The sequence below is a fragment of the Molothrus ater genome, chromosome 8, assembly GCF_012460135.2.
Source record: "Molothrus ater isolate BHLD 08-10-18 breed brown headed cowbird chromosome 8, BPBGC_Mater_1.1, whole genome shotgun sequence".
In the NCBI taxonomy this organism is placed as follows: Eukaryota; Metazoa; Chordata; class Aves; order Passeriformes; family Icteridae; genus Molothrus; species Molothrus ater.
In genome coordinates, this window is record NC_050485.2 from 13,632,571 (window position 1) to 13,656,589 (window position 24,019).

At 38.5% G+C, this 24,019-nt stretch overlaps 2 protein-coding genes across 3 annotated transcripts; one reads left to right on the forward strand and one right to left on the reverse strand.

Moving 5' to 3' along the window:
* Positions 1–8,168: 8,168 nt before the first annotated feature.
* DYDC1 (DPY30 domain containing 1) lies at positions 8,169–13,746 on the reverse strand. Of its 2 annotated transcripts, XM_036386200.2 has the most exons (6): positions 12,885–13,735; positions 11,947–12,099; positions 11,735–11,842; positions 10,226–10,294; positions 9,286–9,336; positions 8,169–8,634 (listed from the first exon to the last, which is right to left on the reverse strand). In XM_036386200.2, exons 1-6 carry the CDS (start codon positions 13,422–13,424, stop codon positions 8,554–8,556), a joined length of 1,002 nt encoding a protein of 333 aa, XP_036242093.1. In that variant the 5' UTR covers positions 13,425–13,735; the 3' UTR covers positions 8,169–8,553. The 2 variants fall into 2 exon arrangements, with proteins under 2 accessions (XP_036242093.1, XP_036242094.1); XM_036386201.2 differs by lacking the exon at positions 11,735–11,842 and having other exon boundaries at positions 12,885–13,746.
* A 681-nt stretch (positions 13,747–14,427) lies between these two features.
* On the forward strand, positions 14,428–17,356 carry EXOSC3 (exosome component 3). The gene is made up of 4 exons (XM_036386224.1): positions 14,428–14,698; positions 14,798–14,947; positions 15,501–15,652; positions 17,059–17,356. Exons 1-4 carry the CDS (start codon positions 14,432–14,434, stop codon positions 17,258–17,260), a joined length of 771 nt encoding a protein of 256 aa, XP_036242117.1. The 5' UTR covers positions 14,428–14,431; the 3' UTR covers positions 17,261–17,356.
* Positions 17,357–24,019: the final 6,663 nt, after the last annotated feature.

Sequence of the window (24,019 nt, forward strand, 5' to 3'; positions counted from 1 at the left end):
CAAACACTCAATACTAATCTAGTAAATAATGCATAGCACAATTTTACATGCATTTTGCATTATTGAAAATAACTACACAATGCTGTGAGTTCAAGAATTAGGCTTGTATGGCTGTCAGGAGAAAAAGATACTGCACACCATCCAACATCCATTTTAGCCATGATTCCTATCTGTGGTTATTCATAGCCTTTTCAGAAGTTCTCTCACTGTCACTGCTACAGAGCTCAAATGCTCTACTGGTGCTGTAAAGTCTGCAGAAAACTCTTAATCAATTGACTGGTGACATCTTTCAGAAATCCTCCAACCTGACCTTGCTACTACAGCTGATCCAGACTGGGAAGGTTGCCACCTCAGTAGCAATTTCACATACTTCACCTGGGCAAATATATTAGCAACCAGCAAGATTATTATCTTTTATCTATGTCTGACAGATTTCACTGCAGTTAGTCATTTAGCAGTTTCAGATAAGCAGGTCTGAACTAAAACAAAGCCAAAACTACTCTTTGATATCTGTCTAAACATCCATTAAGTAATGGAAGAAGGGTATGTAGGATCACCTAACACAAGTATATAAACAGCACTATACAAAAATTCACACAGCAATCACAACACATCAATATTTCTAGATTCCAGTTAATAGAATATGGAATGGGAAATGGATCTCACGAAAAGATCTTTAGGCTTATAGACATAGCTGCCTTCTCGGAGTTTTATAATGACACTTTTTTTTTTTTCTTTCAAGTCCTTTACCCTGAAACAAACTAAAAAGCTCAAGAATTATAATGAGTTACAATCTTGCTTTGACCCTTAGCAACGAGAACACTTGTAGCAATGAGAAGTATCAGTATCTGGAATGTTATGTCTTACCTGTTGTACTAAAACATGAAAAATTATTCAAATGAACAAAAAAAGACCCCAGAAAACCTCCTGGATATGATCAGTGCTTGCAATGTGAATTAAGACTATAAACTTCAAAATTTTAAGGTTTAAGATCAACAACTTTTTCATTTTTGCAATGGAGAGTATTCAAGTTATGCACAAATCTCAGTACTCCAGAAAATAAACCAGCCACACTAGATCATCTCAAGGAAGAAGGCAGTTTTAGTCCTTTAAGTAGAAACTGAAGCCTGCAGCTCTACTAGACAGGGAAAGAGAAGGACAAACCCATTCTCTTGACCATCTTAAACCCTACCCTACATAGGTGTATAGACTCCCCACAGGTAACAGCTCATAGCTAAACATGTGGAAGAGTATGTCTCTATCTTTCTTCTCCTCCAATATTTTCTCACCCCTTAATTCTTCTTTTTTCCCTCTTCCAGGTTTTCCTATTAATCAATTTAAGGAGCACCTAAATTTCATACATTCATATCAATTACTCAATTTTCATATCAATTACTTGATTTCTATGCAGAGGATTCTTTCCTGTTTCCTCACAGGAGGTTGACAGCTTATAGGTTTCCTGCTGCTGCTTCTTTTTTATGTCTACAACCTGTGTTGCTTGTAATTAAACACCAGCACTGCCTTTGGCCTCTCAACAGATTGGTAAGTCAGCCAGAAAACAGAGATCAGGGCAGACCTGCCACAATCAAAACCTATCAACTACTCCTATTGACTCTGAGAAGAAACAACATTTGACTCACATATATTAGAAGGTTTAGCCAGTGAAGTGAAGCATCTCATTTTCTGCTTTTGAAAATTGGTATTGAAATCAGCACCTAGCATAAGCCAACTCCTCCAAGGTATCCTCTTTTCTGTGTTTTCAGAAATCTTGGCTAATTAGAAAACTAATGGCAAGTTTATACTGCAGCTTAATTGTTAAATTCTTCCCAATTGCTTCCAATGGCTTAGAATCCCAAGAGCAATGGTCAGAGGTTGCAGGCAATCAGCTCTAGTTTGTTCCCTCTCCCCCTCTGCAGTACCATAAAACATGTCACTGGGATTCTCTAAGTCTTTAGAGGCAAGGTCAGCCAGGTTATTTCAATGTGTAATTATTTTTAAGACACATACAGATATTCCCACGCAGTTGGCATGAGTGTTTTACTAGGACTCAAGTTGGATTCCTGCCAGCAAATTCAGTAAGCACAGACCTGATCTCCTTAGAAACTAAAATATGAAATTAATTTACAGATTTTTGAGTTCACAAATATGTGAACCTATTCAAAGTTGTAGGTTGCATTTTTATGGTGTTTATAACAATGAAATACTGTAAGCAATTTTTTTAAACTTAAATTAGGAGTTTACTTACCCTACCAAACAAAGAAAAATTGAGAGAATTCAGTGGACCTTTCTCTAAAGCTTAGATGGTTCTTTGATTTAAAGAAGTATGGAAAAGTATATTGGTATATGGATGCTAGGTGCATGAGCTCACCACACACAAAAGTGGTGACTTTCTTGTAGTCACAGAATAATGAAAGAGTTGTAACTGCTGGAGAGACTTTTGAAGAAACTGCACCAAAATAAAGGAGCCTGCCTTTACTATGTCAAGAGACAGGCCAAATGTATAGAAATAGAAATACATAGGTCTGGCTGTATTTCCTGATTTTTTGTGCCATGCAAAGCTTGGGCAAATTCATAGACAGATTCACACGCTGTAACTATGCTGAGTTTTTAAGTGATAGCTAAAAAAACACAACCTAGAAAAGTCACAAAAGGAGGGTAAGGGGAAAATCTGATACAGTTAACAGCAACCTACATGTGAGCAGTGGCAAAACCATTTATCCTAAAGATACTAAGAGGCAGGTGCCTATAAACACAAGCTTTTGAGATAAGAGAATAGTCAGTGTTTCAATATAGTGCTTTGGCATATCATCAGTGGTAGTTTTTATAGGGTTCATATTTCTTACCAATAAATCTGACTCTATAGTTTTAAGATACAAGCAAATACAATAAAACTTAACCCAAGTTCAAGTGAGAAATAAAATACTGGTGCATTTTTGCTATAGGCTTCACTTAGATACATATGCCCACAGAAAAAATGTTGAAGAACAGCTGCCTCAGAACTGCACCACTGTCCCAGCCCTAGAAATCTTCAGCTGTCAGGGCCTAAGGGTAACTTTTCAGTGCAGCCTGGCTTACAATCAAACAAACAGATCCTGTTTCCCAGGTTACAATTATCAGCTAAATAAACAGAATTTTTTAAACTTATCTACTAAACACATCAGTGGCAAAACCGCAATTGCTTACGATAATGAACCAAATACAGGTGTGTCTGTGTGCAGCCAGTCATTTCTGCAAGAAAGTACATCCAAGAGGTGGAGCAGAAATTAGGCAGAATGATTGGAGAAGCCTAACACACTCCCAGGAATGTGACTTGAAACAGAGCAAAAGAGAGCTGCAGTGCCCCTCTGCTGAAATGGAAATGATTTACTATCTGAATGTTTCCTCTTTCCAACCTGCCCCACAATTAAGCTCTTTTTCTTTCTGTGCTATCTGCCCTGCAGATACTCTTTGAGGCAATCACTTCTCTCCTGTTTTAATATTAAGTACATTAAAAATTTAATAACTAGGAGATGGCTTCTCAGGAGTAGAAGTCCATGTTAGTTGAGAGCTCAATCTTGAAATCTTATGATTTCAACCACAACTTTTTCAGCAACTTCAAAGAGACCAAGACTGAGATCTTGGAATGCATCTTCAATACACCAAAAAAAGGGTGTATTTGCCTCAATTTTTTTTTGAAACAAAATAACAACAATCAGCTCAATAATGGAGCTGAAAATATGACTCAGTTCATTAAGAAAAACAGACTAACCAAAATACTGATCAAGTTCAAACACACATCCACCTCCTCCACCAGGAAAAGCCAATTTCTTTATCTGGCATCTGCTAGACAACATCTAAACTATGGAGGAACCGCTGAACAAACTAATTTGCTGAACTTAAACACCAATTGGTTCTTGCATCAAACTAAAGTCACATTTTCCACAAGTACTTTCCCAAGATTTTTGGAAGAAAACCCCAAAACTTCTATTATAGCAACTTCTATTGAGATCCATAAGTGACTACATGGAGAAAATGGCAGAATTCCCTTGGGGAGTTCATTAAAAAATTCTTAAACCTTTTACAGGCCCTTAGAGAAGCTAGGATTATTCAGATTACTTCGGTGCGATATGCCTAAATATCAATTTTTATTTCTAGGTCAAATGCAAGCTTCACATCATTATTTAAAGTACACTGAATTTTTAAATTGTGATGGATTAAAGTAATGGGGGAAAATTTGGAATTTTTAGTGAAGCATTTAATTCTGTGGCAGTACAGAAATGTCAATACAGCCTTTGAAATAGATAACTCAAAAAAGATTAATCAACAAGAACCAAATGGCAACTTTCTCTGCTCATTCTATTACTTGACAGTATGAATGTGCATTTACTTTCAGGTGCTAAAACAAACATGCCCAGTATTAATGTATTAACATGGTTTGAAATTTTGGGCATTGATTTTGGATGACCTACAACTAAAGAAGAAAATGGGAGTACTCAGTACCTTCAGACAGGCTGTCATGAACATAATTTTTCACAATATAGTATTTTCTAATTTATTAAAATAAAAGACAGTGTAGATTACAAAAATTCTGATCTAAATTAAACACTAATTTTGGTTAATGATAATGACTCTATGATGTACAATTAAAGAGGGAAGACTCACAGTATTGAAGTTGCATATACATCTGAGAACTCTCAAATTCTGAGAATGAGTCTTCTGCTTAACTTTTTAAAAATCTGCTACACCATGCTAGCTCCAAAAAAAGGGCACCTTCTACCTGGCCTTTCTTCCGTTAGTATTAGCCCAATACCTGTACAAATGCTTGTAAAGGTTTGTACAAATGCTTGTAAAAGTATAACTTCTTCTACTGTATGAATTATAACAAATACACAAGTATAAAACACAATTACTGCATGAAGATCTATAATGGCAGCACCACAAAACAAACAAAAGTAATAAAACCAAGCAAACAAACTCCTCCACAAGAAAACCCAAACAAAAACTCCAAAAAGGCAACAACTCAAAAACAAAACTGTAAAAACAAACAAGTACACTGGTAAGATATTTTAAAAAGTACATCAGTCTTTATCAGCAAATAACAGGCTTAGACTCTCTAGCTGTAGTCAATAGACAACACTGCTCTTTTTCTAACCTAAGTACAGGAAATTCTTCAAAGAAGTAAAGCAATTAATAGCTGACTTCAAATATGAGTAAGCTGTATTAGCAAAGTTCAGAGAAATTCAATTTAACATTTAATCCAGACTAATTCATATGGCTCCCATTACCATTAGCAAATCACTGAATAAAACTTCTGCTTACAAAAAGATAAGTTAGTTCCTTTAGACTATGAAGGAAAATCGTTCATCATAAAAAAGACTGCAAACTGAATAAAACCTATTCCATTAAAAGCTAACTTCAAAATGTGCCTGCTGCAACATCTATTTCTCCATGCAGGAGAAGGTTCTCACACTGCAGAAGTGTTTTCACCTCTGTGAGCAGACTGACAGTTAATCTGAATCATTTTGTCCTATTCTGGGCTTCATATCTGTTTTCATCCTTGTGCTTCACTATTGCTGGAATGACAACAGCTGTGAATGGGCAAGTTACTGTCAGCATGTTCTCTGAAGGATCTGCACATGGCCTGGTCACAGCCCAAACAAGACTGCTCTTACTCTGAAGAAAGGAAAAATGACAATTTCATATAGTTTCTGTCAGTATTTAGAACCTTATTTTCAGTGACAGTTTGCATCATCTGTCTATGAATTTTATCCTTCTTTCCTAAATTTCATAAAAATTTATTCAAAGGGAGTGTATGCTGCAGATGAAGCTACATTATGTAATTGCTTTTTTTTCTTTCCAATGTACAATTTTGCATTTTATGCAGAGGTTAAATTGTGCTAACACTTCTGAAACCACATCATGTGCAGTAACTAAAACAGCCATCCATCCTCTTCCAGGCTCTAGCTTGCTAAACTCCAAAGAAGGTGAAAGTTCAGAAAGAGAAGGCAAAAATTATTTTAAGCTGCCTTAATTTCCCTCCAGGTTTAGACACCCAAGGAGAAGTCATCTTTGCTGTGAACTACATTTTCAAGTAACCTACAGGCAGGTTTGCACCTCAAGAAAACATGGAGCCAAGAACTGTTTCCCTCTTGTCACATATCCAAGACAAGAATTCCTATAAAGCTGTAATGCACCAGGTCTGTGCACATCAGATCCTGAAAAAATGGGAACTCCTGTAAATAACATTTTAACAGCAAAAGTTTTCTGTACCTAACAATAAAGAAACAGGTCAATTGGAATCTACCATTTTATTTTGACTCTTGCTTCATAATTTTCTGATAAAAGTTTCCATCCAAAACTTCCTGCCTTGAAATAAAATGAGGAATATGGACTGCAGCATCACAAAGAAAAAGTCATAGTTAAAAATAAGCTGAAACAGAATGACAAACAGAAGTTGTAGTTTTCATGGGCTGTAATTGACAGAGCTTCCAGTGTGCTTATTTAGGATGCACTCTAGTGGACACACATATAACAAAATCAAACAAAGATACAAACAGTATGAAATGATAAAAAAATGAAAGCAATGTGTAATCAGAATTAATTTCTAGCATGTTTTAAAATAGTGCCTTACATTTTGAAGCCTGTATGAAGGTTGAAATTTTCATGGTCAACATGACTGGACATTAAGTGTAAATGAACAGGAGTTACCAATTTTTGGAAGTGTTAATCTAAATATTAAGAATCAGTTACACATATTGTTTAAGAGACAAACTCCATCCCTTTGAGACTGGCACAAGAGGCTGCTGTGCATGCAGTGTTAACAGGTGTGATTAGAACTGTGGTATCAAAGTGTCTTTGAATGAATCTGTTATAACTGTTTCTAACAAATATAATTTTAAACTCTGTCAAAATCTGTTTATTGGAACATCAACCACAAGGGTGTATTCATGCCACAGGAAAGGTTTTGACTATCACAGAAACTGCAAACCAGTCAGAATTATTGTAGATAGCAAAGTCTGGCCACTTAGACACAAAAAATAGTTCCACTTTTCATGACTCCAAAAGTTACACAAACATTTCTAAGTATTTATACCTGGTAAGTGACTTTAAGGATGCTCATATAAGACATGGTTCTTAACAGCATTCAAAAAGCAGTGTAGCAATAAGATGGGCAAAGGATTTTTTTAATAGAGATACTTTAAGGGAAAAAATAATATATTAATATATAGAAAAATCAATAGTGCTCATGTTTTTAACATTTTGTAAGATTATTCTTAGCCTGATCTACATGATCAAAACTAGTTATTCGGAGCAGGAAAACATTTATTATGTGATTGACCCTTGTCTGTTGGGTGTATAGATATTTTTTACAATTTGCCAAGGATAGCAAACCCCTTAGACCCAGCGATACTGTTAAAAAATCGAAGTGAAATTATCAGAAAAAATCTCTTTCATCCCAAGACTGAAGAATGCAGTGAATGCATTAACTATGCACTGATTTTCTAATGAAAGCTATTTTCATTACACAATACTGGCCATGACCATCTAACCTGTAGTAGAAGGCATAGATGCAAAGGCACATTTTATTGAAGAACAGCAGGATTTCTTGGTGCTGATGTGTTTTCCATTTATAACAAAAAGACACAGAACATTCTTGACAATCTATACCAAGATACCAGTAACTACCAAGATCTGTTCTTGTAAAAACAGATGATCTTTAAAGATTATAAAACTTATTTTTATAGATAACCATGGATCAAACTAAATATTCTTCTAAATTTTCAGAAGTGAAGTTTTAGAAATAATGATGGTATTTAGTAGAGAACACATTTAATTTCTTGACTTACAAATTCAAGAAAAATGCAGAAAAGTCTTAAAAACTTGACTAATTAAGACTAGCATGCAGACACTTGCAGCTTACCTAGTACCACACAATACGCAAAAAAGGTTCTAAGAATAAATATAATAATAAATATATTTATCCAATAATAAAGTCTAGATCACCTCATGACTTCTAGGAGAAAAGATCTTCTAGTATATACTGAGTCAGAGTTAAATTTACCTCTTTCAAATACATTTGGGAAATCTGATTGGATGTTTGCACCAAGTGTGAAGTCCAGAATACTCTCTCCATCTTTTAATCTGCAGAGCATTCCCTTCTTCTGTCAGAAACCATTCAAATTCTTGGATAATAATTTTCAGTAATATTTTATTCTTTTAATATTGATTCAAATGATCATATTGTAGCATCTATTCTCAAATCATATCGACACTTTCGTTATATTTTTATTTATTATGTTACTTCAATATGCAATAAGTAGAAAATACATTTGCTGCTTTCACTTCAGCTGCAATTTTCTTCCAGCAAGTCAGCCATGCTAGCTACAATGCTTTAAGAACAAAAAGGAAGAACAGGTATCAAAAATAACAGACTTTACACAAACACCTTGAAAACAGACACCAGAGAAACAGTTATGTAAATCATTTATATTTATAAAATACATAAATCAAGATAATACACTTCAGGATACCAAGTAATGAGTAGAAAATATATTTACTGCTGTCAGGTCAGTTCTAATTTTCTTTTTCTTCTTCTTCTTCCTCTTCTTCTTCTTCTTCTTCTTCTTCTATTACGGTTGGGAGGTCTGTTTGACCCTGGAAAACAACAATAAAAATAGTCTACCACTTACCAGCATTCACTGAGCTTTGTAAAAATGAAAATAGTAAAACCTGCCCATAACAGACAAGTTGATATTAATCAGTATAATCATGTATTCTTCCATTCAATACAATGAAGGCCATCACCAGACTTCTATTATAAAATCCAGCAAATTTGGATGATGCATTGTGATTTTGAGGGCAGGATCAATAGTACAAGCCTATATGTCTTATTTTATCTATCTGTTCACAATTTGTAGCAAACATGTCACTGTAAAGCCTGAAATAACATCCCCAAAAGCCAATGTAATCTAACACCTTTAGGCTTGAAAACTTGGCACATATAGGAAGCAGCAGGCACTTAAGACTCATTTTCACTTCTGGTTTTACAATTTTCTTATTAAAGAACCCATAAAATATGCCCAAAGACTCAAGAATATTATAAAATATGTAATTATCAGAAAATTATCAGAAAATTGGGGCTATATGGGATCTTGCATACACAACTGATATACCTCAGTGGAAAAAACACCTGTGAAAAGCTGACCCTAAGAACAGTCATAAGTTATATTTTCATAAATCTGTTGTCAGCACAGAAAAGCAAATTTTTAAGAATCAATCATTTATGATCTCTTTCTAAACACTTACAGGTTCACTCTCATCTGGCTCCTCAGATCCATCTGTAACTTCAGCTACTGTCTGTTCATTTTCATGTGGTAAAGAAAAGCAGTTTTCAGTTCAAATGTCAGGAAATCACATTTCAGGTGTGTTAAAATGACATTATGTATTAATGTAAAGAGAACACTTTAGATAAGTGCTATACAAGTTTAGTAGTATGGGAATATGTCTTGGTATGCTTAGCCCTATTTTAAAATATTTTTTTAATTAACAGCAATTTAAAGTTTTTACATATAATTTTTTGTCACTTTCATATGTTCATCTTCTTAAAATTATGTTTTGTCAGTATTTTAGCAGAGTTATCTAAAAACTTAGGTATTTCTAAAATACTCTGTGCTCCACAGAGTTTTAAAAGCTTTAGGGAGATAAGCATACCAATTATCCATGTATGTTTTTACAGAAGCAGCATTAAAAGACCATAAACACAGATATCTGTATACACACTGTTCTGTTAGTATAAATTCCCATGCACGACTAAGATAGCAGAATCCAGATGCACTGCAATTCCAAACCACAGCTCTTTTTCCAGGTACAGTAAATGGATTTTGTGCTAACCCCCTGTAAAATATTACTGTCTTGGTACTTAAATTAGACATGCTTATTTTATAAAATTTTCTAATAAATATCATCAAGAAATGTGGAAGCATCAGGTAAGCTGACTTATGCTGGATTTTTGGAGTAAATTTATGCTCTATTCTGACCAAAATTCCAGTATAAAACCCAGACTGCAGAAGCCACGTGTTAGCCATTCCCCCCTATCTACACTCCTGCTTCTTTAATTATGTGTTAATTCAACACCCGTGGGCTTCTGCTTTGTGTTTTGCAATTGATGCCTGCATCTGGAAAAAATGGCTGATAAATGGTATTTTCAAACCACCGACTAAGCATTGGCTTAAACCTCTTGATCTACCTGCTGCAACTGCATTTCAGCTTCCTTTTTCTGTGCTTCCAACTCTGCACGTTCTTTCTCCAACTGAGCCTGAAATCAGTTTAAAAAAGGACAAATTAGAAAGAAAAAAAACCCACACGGATCTTTTCCACCACATTGTTTACAATGTATTTAATATTGAAATAATAAATACAAAGTAAGCATAAAACATAACTGCTGTGTTACGCTAATAAGGAAGTCCTTTCAGTATCATCATCATCATTTTCAAAGGTTTGAGAAAGGTATTTGATAAAGAAGCTTTGCTACCAAGAGGAAGAAAAACCAGTTAACTGAAGTTAGTGTACACACTTCAGATACTGTGTCATTACACAAGCTCTTTACCAGTTTGCATTAGTTATCTCCTATCCTCTGGATTCGGTTCTTTGATACTTTGTGTAGTACCTAGAACACACTGAGGAATCAATATAGAATCAAATCTGTAGAAAAATTTGGCAAGCAATGTCATTAAAATTAATCATGTCTGTCAGCAACCAGTATTTACAACTGGAAATATCTAACAGGAAATGTTTATTAATTGGGAACATAAGTCCTATTACATCAAAACTTCAGAAACTGCATACTCTAAGTATTTACATTCAACAACCTTAGAGAATACTGTTTGCTCTTGCATTTTGTGAGCAGTTACAAACATGGTCATAATCTTCTATTCCTTTTTGGTACATAAATGCAAAACTCACCTCAGTATTTGACTACAAAACTGAGTTAGGTTAAAAAAATGCATCTAATGTGAGTATTGTTCAACATCTTTCCCCTAGCTTAGGTGAAATGATTTATTTAATTCTCAGTGAATTACCTCTAGACACAATCTCTATTTTCATTTACTATTTTACATCACTCATGAAACCCTTTAGCACATTACTTTTGGTTTGCAAATTACTAAACTCCAAATTTTAAAACTGCAAGTGAATTAAAATGAATGCATCTTACACTAGAGCTGGGCTTAATGTGATCAGCATAAATTTAAAATTAAGCATTTGATTTTAACATCGTGGAAGTCATCCATACAAAAAAATCCAGTCAGGTTACATCAACATCACCATGGCAACCCTGGGTTCACATGACTCCTTTACAAAGAATGGCTAGAAACACAGATATTTATTTTTTATATGATTTAATTTTTTATTATTTATTGTATTTATTTTTATGTATTTATTATTATTATTTATTGTATTTATTTTTTATATTATAACCCCAAATAATATTTTCATTTACTTCTCATATAACTCCTAAACTGGCTGCCTTTTAACTTAACTTAAGCCACCACTTTTTAATAAAATTTTACTGCATAGTATGTAACTTTTCCTACCCAAGTGCTAATAACTTCAGTTACTCAGAAAAGTGAGATTAAAATACCTGCTTTATGTCACCTGTATGAAAATCATTATACAGCTATTAGAAGTATACATAGAGCTCCAAGATGCCACAGCACCATATGCTGCTTGGAATGATCTATTATTAAGTATTAATAACCTGCTGCTGCTCTTCAAGTTTCTGCTGCTCTTCCTGGATTTTTAACCTTTCAATTTCTGCTTGGGCTGCCACCCGTTCTTGTTCCAGCTCAGCTCTCTCCAGTATTCTCTATTTCAGAGGTAACATAGAATCAATTAAACATTAAAATGAAAGATATATTAAATAGCATCAACCATATTGTAGCAATCTTTTTTTGCCTAAGTTGGATCCACCTTTTTTTCTTCATCTAAGTTTCTTCTGTATTTGTAAATCCAGTGTGCAAGATACTCTATTGGATCTGCTGGACGATGTTCTACAACCTCTGCCAGTCCCTTCTTCAAGCAACTTCCCAGGCATTGTTTCAGATACTGAGACTCCATCCAAATCTACTGACAATAAACAGACAGATATTAGATATCAATATCAGAATTAAGTTAGGGGCTTTAAGAATGCTTGCTTAAAGTGCAGTGACACATAGTCAGTGTCCCTGACTATGACTTTACTTTTTACTAAGCTTGCAATTTATACAAATTATTTGGCAGTGGTTTAGTTCTTAAAAGCTCCAGTGACAGGTCAGTTATAACAATCACTGCAGGAAAAAGATGCTTAAACTCCACCTTACTGTTTGGACTTGTATAATTCATAAACTATTTAGAAACATGCTGCTATTCTAGGTCTGCATGATAACAAAGAAAAAAAAACCAAACCCTGAAAACCACAACAGGACGTAGAAAACTTCTACAGAGGTACTCAAAGAACAGGCAAGTAGCTCTGAGGACCATTAAGGGGTAATTTTAGTTTGAAACTACCAAAGCTATCTTTAACACATGCATGGAAGGCAAGGGGCTGAAGCACTCACTCCACCATTAGGAAAGGCACAGATCTCTGTGCACCCACTTTACCAGCCCAGTTTAAGTAAACACGAGCCTTTCTTTGCTGTCAAGGGACTGAATTCTTGCCAGGGCAGAGAACCCGGGCACTTAGCACAATCCAGTCCCATGATCAGCGTTCACAGCGGCTCCAGCCCGCGCCCTCCGCTCCGGGCTCCATTTAGCACCGGCCGGGCCCCTCCCTTTCCCCTACACTCCGGGCAGGGCAGGTCCGCTCCTCATCCCTGTGGCGGGTGTTGGGATTCTTAGGAGGGCCTGGCTCGTTACGCCGTCTGGCTCACGCTCCGAGAGAGTCCCCGGAAGCCCGTGGTGTCCCTGCCCTGCTTCTGGTGCCGCGGGATGCGCTGTAGCCTCTCGCCTTCCCTCGCAGAGCAGCCCCGCTCCGGCTCCTTCCTGGCAGCCGCTCCCAGAGCCCCGGGACGGCAGCCCCGGGCTCGCCCCGCTCCTGCCGCCCGGCCCGGCCCCGAACGCGCGGGGTTGCTCCGCAACAGCGCCGGCCGCAGGAGCTGACGGAGGGGCCTGCTTGGAGAGGTCACCGATGGCACAAAACCGGGAGGAGGGGCCGAGACCACAGAGGCCCTTGAGAGAGACCTCGACAGGCTGGAGGGATGGGCAGAGAAGAGCCTGAAATTCAGTAATGTCAAATGCAGGGTCCTGCACCTGGGGAGGAATAACCCCACCACCGGGAGAAGCTGGGGTGATCTGCTGGAGAGCAGCTCTGTGGAGAAGGACCTGGGGGGGCTGATGGACAACAAGGTCTTGCAGCAGTGCGCTTGTGGCCGAGAAGGTCGATGGTATCCGGGGTGCGTTAGGAAGAGCATTGCCAGCAGCGCTAGGGAAGTGATCCTGCCCCTCTGCTCAGCCCTGCTTAGGCTCTGCCTGGAGTGCTGTGTCTAGGTCTGGGCTCCCCCTGTGACAGAGAGATCCTGGAGCGGGTCCAGCAGAGGGCTATGAAGATGATTAAGGGACTTGGGCATCTCTCTTAAAAGGAAAGGCTGAGAGAGCTGAGCCTGTTCAGCCTTGAGAAAAGATAATTGATAAGAGGGCCTCATTAATATATAATGTATAAATACTTAAAGGGGAGGTGCCAAGCTCTGCTCTGTGGTGCCAACCACTACGACACCATGGAATGGGCAGAAACTGATGCATAGGAAGTTCCATTTAAACAGGAGGCAGAACTTCTTTACGTTGTGCAGTAGACCCCACACTGAACAGATTGCCCAGAGAGGTTGTGGAATCTCTTTATCTAGAGATATTGAAAGCTGTCTGGATGCAGTTCTGTGCAATGTGCTCTAGGACAACCCTGCTTAAGCAGGGAGGATGGACCAGATCACCACTGTGATCCTTTCCGACTGTTTCAATGCTATCTCTCTGTGAGCAGTTTCCCTTCACAACTGATGTGATTTTTTTTCTGCTCCCTGCAAAACTCATCGGCTGATGTTCACCTCAAATTTGACCAGCTGTATGTTCTACTGTCAAATTCTAATCGGGTATTAAAAAACCTTGCAAAAAACTGCAGCTGGAAGAATTACCTCCTTATGTTTGTTAATTCCGACGCCGAAGTGCACTCACATTATCTTGGCCGCTCCCCGGCAGAAATGGAAGGCGGGCTGCCTCCCTGACGGACAGGCAGCTGGCGGAGGTGCCGTGAGGGGTGAGGAGCCGCAGCAGCAGCGCGGGGATCGGACGGCCCCGGGGACAGCGGGCGCGGCTGTGGCGGTCCGGGCCGTTCCGGCCGGGGGGTGTCGCTGCCGCCCCGCGAACGCCGCGCGCAGGCCGCAGGCGCAGCCGCCCGCCCCGGCCTGAGGGGCCGTGCGCCGGCGCGGCCATGGCGGCGGAGCGCGGCACGGCGGCCGAGGCCCTCGTGGGGCAGGTGGTGCTGCCCGGGGACCTGCTGCTGCTCCCCGCGCACTACGACGAGGACGCGGAGGGCGAGCGGCTGCGGCTGAGCGCGGGCACAGCGCCGCAGGGGCGGCTGCTGTGCGGGCCGGGGCTGCGGCGCAGCGGGGCCGGGCTGCTGGTGACCAAGTGCGGGCTGCTGCGGCACCGGCCCGGGGGCGGCGGCGCCTACTGGGTGGACTCGCAGCAGAAGCGGGTAGGGGCGCGGCGGGGCCCAGGTGTCCGTGTGTGTTTGTGCGTTAGCCTCCGTCTCGCCAGCGCTCCCCTGACCCTCTGTCCGCCTCTCCCGCTGCAGTACGTGCCGGTGAAGGGCGACCACGTCATAGGGATCGTGACGGCCAAAGCGGGGGACGTGTTCAGGCTGGACGTGGGCGGCAGCGAGCCGGCCTCCCTGTCCTACCTGGCCTTCGAAGGCGCCACGAAGAGGAACAGGCCGAACGTGCAGGTGGGTGCCCTGCTTGGCTGGCGGCAGCGCTTTAGCTGCGTCCTTTGGTGGCGCTTTTGGTGCGTTTCAGTAGCTTTTCTTAGGGGGAAGTGTTTTCACAAGCTCACGTTAGAGGAGGTGGGCAGGTCTGGTTGTAATGGTTTCGCCTTGGTCCTCCTCGGGAGGGTTTTGCGCCATAGGAGGACTGTAACTAGCGTTCTCTGCTCTCTCTCAGCTGGCTGAGTACTTCACTCACGTGTTTTAGTTTGCTCCTAGTGCTGCCAGGAGCAGATGCAGTTCATGAGTAAGGTGCACCTGATAGGCCACTCTGATGCTAGGGTTTTAAAACATGAGATGCTGGTAGAAAACGTCAGTTGTGTGCCTTCTTTTAACAGCACTATTATGAATAGTTGTGCTGCACATGCATGCCACCATTTCTGCACTCAGATGAAATGCCAGAATGTAAAAGGAACTGCAAAGAAAAAACAAATAGGCCTGCGTGATATTTTTGTTGTTGTTCTACTAAATCATTATAAGAGATTATACCTTTGTTCTTTGACCCTGTTTTGTTTAGGTGGGAGATCTTATTTATGGTCAGTTTGTTGTAGCGAATAAAGACATGGAACCAGAGATGGTCTGTATAGACAGTAGTGGAAGGTCAAGTGGAATGGGAATAATTGGACAAGATGGCTTCCTCTTTAAAGTTTCCTTGGGTCTAATAAGAAAGTAAGTACTAAAAATGTAAGTAGTCACTTTCACGTGTAAGATTCACACAGCTGTTTCTTCTGAGTGGCGTGGGCAATTTGGTAAACCAACCTGTGTGATTCTTGTAGTGCTTTGAAACCAGATTTACTGAATAGAGTATGGCTTGATCTAGAAGGAAAGTTTATTTTTCCTCTTAAGAGACTTACAAGCTCTTTTGTGTGGTATTGCATCACCTGTTTAAAAAAAACAATTTGGTTGCCAAGGCAGTATGGAAAATAAAAGTAGTGACTTGGGGAAGTCAAGCCTTCAGGATGGTGTTTCAGGTATGTACATTTTACCTTGGAGTTTAAAACTTGGCAATGCTTGTTGTCCTTTTTGTGTGTCATGGGGTAGTAGAAGTGCATGTTTGGCTGACAGCTGATTAAAGGGATCCTTGCACATCAGTACACATTATTTTCTGACTTCCAAAAAAAAACAACTGAGATAAAGATACAGATTTAAAAAATGTAGGATTTTAGTTTAAAATTGACACATTAGTCCAGGAACTGTTTCGTAAGCTTTTAAATGTATTGTGAACTTTGGAGTTGCTTATGCTGACGTAAATACAGGATTTTTTTGTGACTGTCAAAGAGTACCAGGTTATATGGATAAACAATAGTCAAACTTTGTTGTTGCTTTTTGGGTGGAGTTTTTTGTTTGTTTTGTCATTCTTTGGATAAGCAATCTGGCAGTGCAGAGCAGCTTTTTCATTCCTGTCATTGTCTGATTTATAGGTCCTATCAGAAGTCAGTGTGAACTGATACAAAAGCTTTTCGCAGCCATTCTGTTTTCCAAATTTTGTCTATATGCAAGTAAAAAAATAACAGCATATTGCAAGTAAACTGCTAAATCCTGGTATTATTTTAGTTTTTTCAATACTTGTTCAGTCTTGATTTAATCCTAGACATGTTAAAGTATTTAGTATGCTGTCATCTAATAAAAATGAAGTAGTTTGTTTATTGCTGTTAATACTGTTTCCTAAAGTAGAAGGGAAGTCCTGTTTTGAAAGACACCTCTGGGGTGTCAAATAAGTAGCATTTCAAAAATGTCATTTGGTCAAACTAGTGTACTTTTAGAATTTATTAACTCATAGAATGGTTGTAAAAGTATCAATTCACGTTAAACTAGTCCGGGGTTGCTTCTGAATCTAATGAGAAAAAAACTAAATTTACAATCTTTTTAGGTGCATCTATTTTATATGACAGGAGCCTTAAAATCTGATACTGTATTGTTGTTTTGGATGTATATGCAACTTTATAATCTTTCACTGTTTCTTAAATAGCTCCCATAATAGCAGCACTGCTGGAGCTACTGGTCAATAGTAACGTGGTGTCTGTAAGTGTGATCACTCCTTCCTCTGACCTTTTTGTTTTTGCTCTTGTTTACAGGCTCTTGGCTCCCAAATGTGAAATAATTCAAGAATTGTCACAATTGTACCCATTTGAACTGGTGCTGGGAATGAATGGAAGAATATGGGTAAAAGCAAAAACAGTTCAACAGACTTTAATTATAGTAAATATTTTGGAAGCCTGTGAGTATATGACTGCAGAACAGAGAAAACAAGCGCTTGCCAAACTGTCAGGGAACTAATAAGAGAAAACCTTGAGGATTTCTTTTGATGACTGTAGGGTGTTTTGGTTATTTTTGTATTCAGATTTATATTAAAAGCCTTTTTTGAAAATGAAATACTAGACTTCGGTCATTCTTCATTTCCCTTCTTTATCCACTCATGTTGATTACTGTTGTTTAAGGAGCTTGACTCACCTGTGTGGTTATGAAGCCCTGTTTATGTTCATGAATTTTCTGACTAATGGGAAGATGGTCTCTATCAGCTTTCATTAGCTCTGAATTTTGAAGCATAACTACCTAGGTCTTCTTCAAAAAACTGGTCATTTTGTGAGCTGCATATATTTGTTTTTATAGTTATTGAAATTTCAAACCATCCATGTTTAGTTGGGATAGCAAAAAGTATTCTATAGCTCATTAATTTTGGTTGGGTGCTCTATTTATACAGTGACATGAAGTAATTATTTAATATATTATAAAATTTGGGAATAGAAATGCAGGTAGAGAATACCAGAAAATAATTGCAGGGTGTAGCATAAAGCAATCACAGGGTGGTTAAGGCAAATGATCAGATAAGGCAAAAAATATGTTCACAGGGACATTGTCACTTTCCCTAAGTGATGATCTGCCTAGTAGTATTAAGGACATAGTGATTAGGATGTCACAATAATAGCCATGTGTTTTTTGGTTCAAGACACTCTTTTCTTTAGTAATAGCATAAAGATGCCATAGAGCTTTGCTAATATTTAACAAAATCAGCATTTCTGAAAAAAGCTATGTTTGACTTCTTTGTGTAACAGTCCCTTGATGCATATAGAGGAGGTGCTGTCCTGGGAAGGGTAAGCTCTCAGTGGATTTTAATATGTGAGTAATTTGCTACTGTTTTGAGAGAGGAAGAGAAACCTGGATTTATGGAAGGGTAGTTACTGATGCCTTCTTCCTTTGGGAGAAAAGCTTGATTGTAGGTACCTAATGAACTGCTTGCAGCTGTTAGGCAGTCATTTAGATCTGTGATGTTCTGTGGTTCTTAATAAGTTGAATGGTTTAATGGCAAGAGTTAAAGGAAATTACTAAAAATAACTAATTAGGGTGAGCCTGAATACCATCTTAATTAAAGTGGAAACATAATTTTTCCTGTTTATTCTGTATTTCATCCAAAGCTCAACTTATGGCATTTGATGATAGGGTTGTCTTTGGCATCTCTGTCGTTTAGAAATTGCTTCAGTCCAGAGCCAACTCCTCTGAGTCATCTGTAATGTGCTTACCTAGGGCTTCCCCTGGTTCAACAAGAACACAGCTCTAATGGTTTCCATGTGAGTCAAATGGCTACAATTCAGAATTCTTGTGAATTTCACTATCTCCCTATTTAGCATCCAGGGCATTGCTCATCTGGCTTGGTAGGTCTTTAGTCATCGTTTTCCACCTGTCATCTCCCAGGTGAAGTAACTTTCATTCATGTCCCATAAACCTTTTGGGTCTGTAGCCAGTCTCTTAGGACACGTGAGAAGCTGTAAATTAATCAGGTTTTCAGTAACTGTTCTTCTCTAGAGCTTTTTTCATTTCAGCTAAGCAGAGCCTCTGCAGGTTGTCTGTTGGAACAATAGCTGACATAGGCAGAAAAGCATTTGCCAAATTATCTCAGGGTGCTAACATTTTTTTTGTGAATTGTTCTTAGATCATAGTAGTAAAAGCACAGGAATGGGCGATGACGTGGATCATTTCCTGGGTAGCTGTGGCTTGAAATGGAATTAGCCTTACCACTGCCTTTTACTCCTTTCCCTTCCAAAAGCCTGTATTCCAAGCTTAACCTGCAAGATACAAATAACAATCCCTGTTAAAATACTGGCTTGGTAGTGCAGCACAGCAAGTGGCAACCTTGAAAGTTCTCAACATAATCTACACACTGTTTCATACCACACATCATGCTGTCCCATTGTCACCTACTTAGCACCCAAATACAAATTTAGTTAAATCCAGAATAGGATACAAAATGCATTAAAATTATGCTTGCTATTAATTTAGAAAAATTAACAGAAAAGTTCCTGGGTTTTACCCCCTACACAATTTTAAGTGCTACACTTAAGTTTGACAGTTTATACAGTGGAAAAAAATTACAGTGGATGTGAACAAAATGGGTGTGGGGAGAAATGCTTGAAAGAAAGTACACTTAAACACATTACTAACAGAAGACTATATTCATGTTTTGGGGTTTTTTTTAACTTGGGCAAAAAAACCCTTATCAACATTCCTCAAACCAATTACAATTTGACAGGCTTTATCTAACAAAGCAGCTATTCAGGCAAAGTCTTAAACAATATCTTTGCAAACTTTTAGTTCTGTGTTGGTGACTAAACCAGTCACAGGGAGGGGTTATGGAGTATAACTTGGTGCTAGGAAGAAAGGCTGATGGTGATTTAGTTGTGTTCTGCTGGGAGTCTCCCACATTGCCATTAAAGGCAAATGAACCCATATGTTTTTGGAAATAGGACTTGCAGAAGGGATGGTGTGGGCTGGAAATGTACCTTGCTAGGTAAGTAGAACATCTTTCTGTTGCATTTCTCCATGATGTTCACCCTTACCAGGTTAAGTCATTATTTAGAGTTGTTAATTTCAGATACCCTCTGATTGTGCATTGGATACTTTGTTATATTGCTTTTCTTTCAAGCTGTTGTGATCAAGTTATGTAAAAATGGTAGATGTCTACATGAAAACTGTTCATATGCCTGTGAGAGATGAGCATAACCTCCCAAAAAGCAAGTTCACCGAGAATTAAACAGAAACTATGCATTGAAAATATGAAATACATAGTTTGTGGCCCTTCCTAGGTTGATGTATAAAGAAAAAATACTATCACAAAATGCAGAAATGCAGTGTTGAAATTCAGTTTGAAAGTAACACATTTGTGTTTTGCTCTAACAGAAGAAAGTTACACAGACTAATAGCTCAGTGTAATAAGATGATTAAGAGCTCAACTCTAAGGCTGTGGCTAGAGTGTCACTGTAGTTCTGCTAGATTAGAAGTTTACTATGCCTAGCTACTCATTACAACCTTGCCACCAGGAGCTGGAACTGAGGCTTGCTGGCATGTATATTTGATTCCTAGCCAAGTTCTGTCAAAATGACCCACATTGGCATCAGCACTTCTAATACCAGGGTTATTTTAGCTTTATCACATGGATGTTCTTTAGCAAAAGAGGTCGTGGAATTTTTCTCCCAGATTTTAAATATTAAGATCAGCTCATCTTCTACCGGAGAAAGTCAAATTTGTTAGAGGAAGCCCAGTTTTCTGCCTTAGATCTTGGACAAATACTTCTGAGTAACAGCTAAATCAACAGGTTGTTTTAAACCTTAAAAACTGATCACCTCCAATGCTTACATGGAAAGTATTTAATCAGATTTTCTAGCTACATACAACCACCTTGGCGAGATACATTATTTGACTGAAAGTTGTTGTCTTAAAGACAATATAGGGCCCTTCAGTTGTATTAATAACACAAGCAGTCTTGGCCTTGCTCATGACTCCTGTAGATTGTAAGATGCTTAGCTACTCTTGAAGTCCATAGCAAGAAATTAATCATGCCAGTTTTATCACAATAACTTGTAAGAGAAATGTCGCTATAGGACACAAAAGAACACACGCTCACACCGTTCTCAAGGTGAAAGAGAAAAAAGGGCCGTTTATTTCCTGACTCCAACATTTATAGTTTTCCAAAAGTGACAGTGGATTGGAGGGTGACAGTAGCACCTCTCCAATGCCAGTGGTTAAACCAACAGTCTATCAACTCTCTCTTCCTCCATAAAGGAATGCAAAACAATGAGTTATTTACAGAAAGTGTGTGAGAAAATTCACTACAAGAATGTCAACATCAGAAGGCTTAGAAAATCTTAAAAACCCAGGGTGACAGAGAAATAGCCTGGAAACACGCTGAGTGCCTGGATTTTAATAGAAGCTACGCAGTAGTCGCAGGTGATGAACGAGAATCACTGCAAAATGACTTTGTTTTCCTCTGATGTCCTGATCTTGCAGAAGTGCAGTTTCTGCCTTTTCAGTGCTATCTTTGTGGGTAATTGGAGATGTTCAAGAGCCTGGTTTTGCTTGTAGAGCCTGAGGCTTGATCACTATTCTAGTGGCTTGAATAGTCATTAAATATAACTTTGTTTTACTGGTCTTGAGTGTCCTACCTACTATGAGAATACTAAAAAATCAGAGTAACTTTATTTGTAGCACTGCAGTAAACAGGAGATAGATAAATTACAGACCACAGATTCTATTTTGCTTATACTTAGTAATTACACTTACCTGACACTAGGATATTTAAAGACTGAAGGACAGTGGGAGGACTAATGACCTCATCTGCACTTTCCAAATGCCTTGGTTATCTTTTGTCTTGTAAATGGTAGGCTTTTCTGTGATTCAGTGTTTATTAGGCTATTGCAAAAGAGATTTGTTGTAAGAGTCTGTGTACCCGCTGAAAAGACTCACTAATTCTTTCTTCCTGTTCTTGTCCAGATGGAGGGTATTGCACCAATCTCTTCTTGGTGTCCCACTGTGAACTGCTTATGTGAATGAACTAATTTCAAAAGACCTGTATTTCCTTTGGTTTCTTCTGACTTCAGCACCCTGATCTTAGCTAAGAGAAAGCTGAGATTCTGTGTCTAGGCTGGCTGGTGTGTTTATTTCCTGACAATCAGGATGTGGTTGAGAGCACCCCTACACAGGTACATGTCACTGGACAGCCTTCGAATGAGAGAGAGCTTCTGCCTGGCCTAGTGGAGATCTACATCTGTCTGAATCTGTGTGGTTTTCCTTTAATAGCACATAGGTGAAAAGTTCAAGCTGTATTTTTTTTTTATATCTACAGCTAATCTTACTGGCTTGGTATTGAAAGTCTGGAAGTCCTTTTACAGACCTGGGGCCTAGATCCCACCACTGTCTTTCCTCGTTGCTTTAGAGATCTCCTATTTCCTCATAGAAAAGACAGTTTCTTTAATATAAGCCATTTGTCTAACAATGCCCTTGGTTTAAGGCTGATCTATAGAAGCATGATCCAACAAGAAAAAGAAAAAAACTCCTGAAATAATGCACAGCTTTGTCATTCTGTACATGAATTGAAAGTTTCGTAATACTGGATCGTGTTTTAGCACAGCTACTGATACACTGCATTCTGACTTAGAGGTGTGCCAGGGAAATTTAATTAACTGATTTACAAGCAGTTTACAGACTGATTTCTTCTCATTCACTGTTATAAAACTGAATTATGAAGGTAGGAAATGAAAGGCTGAATGTATTTTTTAAGAACACAGTTCAAAACCTGGGAACTTGAAGATTAAATATTGGTGTCTCTTGCTTTGTGAAGTGTGTGTATGTGTTAGAGAGTTTATTAGTCTCTTTTTTTAAGAGTAAAAATATATGAATAACATGAGAATAGGTGCATGTAAAAACTTAACTATAATAGATCAATCTTAATATGATTTGATCAAGAGGAAAAACCAGAAAACCAAAGAAGTCAAATTCTCATTTTCTTGCCAAAATTTTTCTGAAGCAATGAAGGCAAAGGTATCATAATAAAGACAAAGTAATTTTTGCTGCAACTCCACTTGATGCAATACAGTAGCTTTTCAAGGAAAGCAAGCTTTTCTGGAGGTGTGGGTAGGGAAGGTTAGATTCCAGTAGATTTTCATGACACTGTATTTCTTTGGATTCTGTGTCTATTAGATGTGTGTGTGCATTCAAAGGATTTTGCTGCTTTGTAAAGTAGGGGGCTATTCCTGGATGGAATCCAGATGGGTGGACTCAGATTTTGCTGTATTTTTTGCAAGATTTTTACAATAGGGACAAATGAAATCAGAGTCACTTCAGAGATGAACTGCCTGTTACTCTCACCTGGTGCCTTGTCATGGACTCCTGCCCAGAGCAAAGAATAGATAGATATTTTCATTTTGTGATAGGTGGGTTTTTTTTCCCTCCTCAGCAATATTGGCTACCTTAGAATTGGGATAGGCCAGCTGCCAGGCTGTTAGAGGTGTAATGTGCAGAAGTATCATTAAGAAAAAAGTTCATTTTGTGTACTTACCATGGAAACAAAAATAATAGAGCTGGCATTCTACCATTGGCAAATGTTGTCAGCTTGGTCCACAACCACAGTCAAATTCAGAAGAAAGGAATCTTGACAGCCTGCAGAAATTAGGGTTTTAATTATACAATAATGGCTGACAAAATTTGCCAATAATTTTTTTGCTCATAATGTTTTTCTAAAGATTGCAGTGTCAGCATGGCAGATACATGTATTCTGATTCAATGCTGATTGCATTTTTAAAAAATGACAAAGTCACTTCAGCATATTATGTTTGGTGTTGACAGAAAACCAACCCAAAGGAGAAAAAGCAGAGATATTGTTTCATATACTTCCCAGGAAAAAAGCAGCCACAAATTCTTAATCCTTTCAAATTCCCCCTCTCTTTCAAGCAGTCTGGTAATGCTGTTTCTGCTATGAGGTTTGCTTAGGTTATTTTTTTACTGCTGCTAAGACTTTAGTGCTTTTTACAATCCATTTATTTCTAAAATAATGTGTGTAGATAAAAGCATAACTACCACAATTTTGGGCAAAAAGACTCAAAATCTTTTCCTTCAACTGCCTGAGCCCATGCCATTCTGACATGTGCAACGCAACACGGTTCAATAGGCTGTTTTGCAGAAGGTGCTGTTCCATGTGGCTTACTGGCAGCACACGGCTGCTGCTGTGCTCTGCTGTAAGAGCACAGTGATAAGGAAGGGCCATTTTGT

What these genes read in the sequence shown, in the direction of transcription:
- EXOSC3 (XM_036386224.1), top strand. Translation starts at nt 14,432, where the DNA reads ATGGCGGCGGAGCGCGGCACGGCGGCCGAGGCCCTCGTGGGGCAGGTG. An exon ending in TGGACTCGCAGCAGAAGCGG is followed by an intron (nt 14,699 to 14,797) that starts GTAGGGGCGCGG and finishes CTCCCGCTGCAG; the next exon opens with TACGTGCCGGTGAAGGGCGA. An exon ending in GGAACAGGCCGAACGTGCAG is followed by an intron (nt 14,948 to 15,500) that starts GTGGGTGCCCTG and finishes TGTTTTGTTTAG; the next exon opens with GTGGGAGATCTTATTTATGG.
- DYDC1 (XM_036386200.2), bottom strand. Translation starts at nt 13,424, where the DNA reads ATGCTCTTCCTAACGCACCCCGGATACCATCGACCTTCTCGGCCACAA. An exon ending in CTGAAATGCAGTTGCAGCAG is followed by an intron (nt 9,337 to 10,225) that starts GTAGATCAAGAG and finishes GAAAATGAACAG; the next exon opens with ACAGTAGCTGAAGTTACAGA. An exon ending in AGCCAGATGAGAGTGAACCT is followed by an intron (nt 8,635 to 9,285) that starts GTAAGTGTTTAG and finishes GTTGTTTTCCAG; the next exon opens with GGTCAAACAGACCTCCCAAC.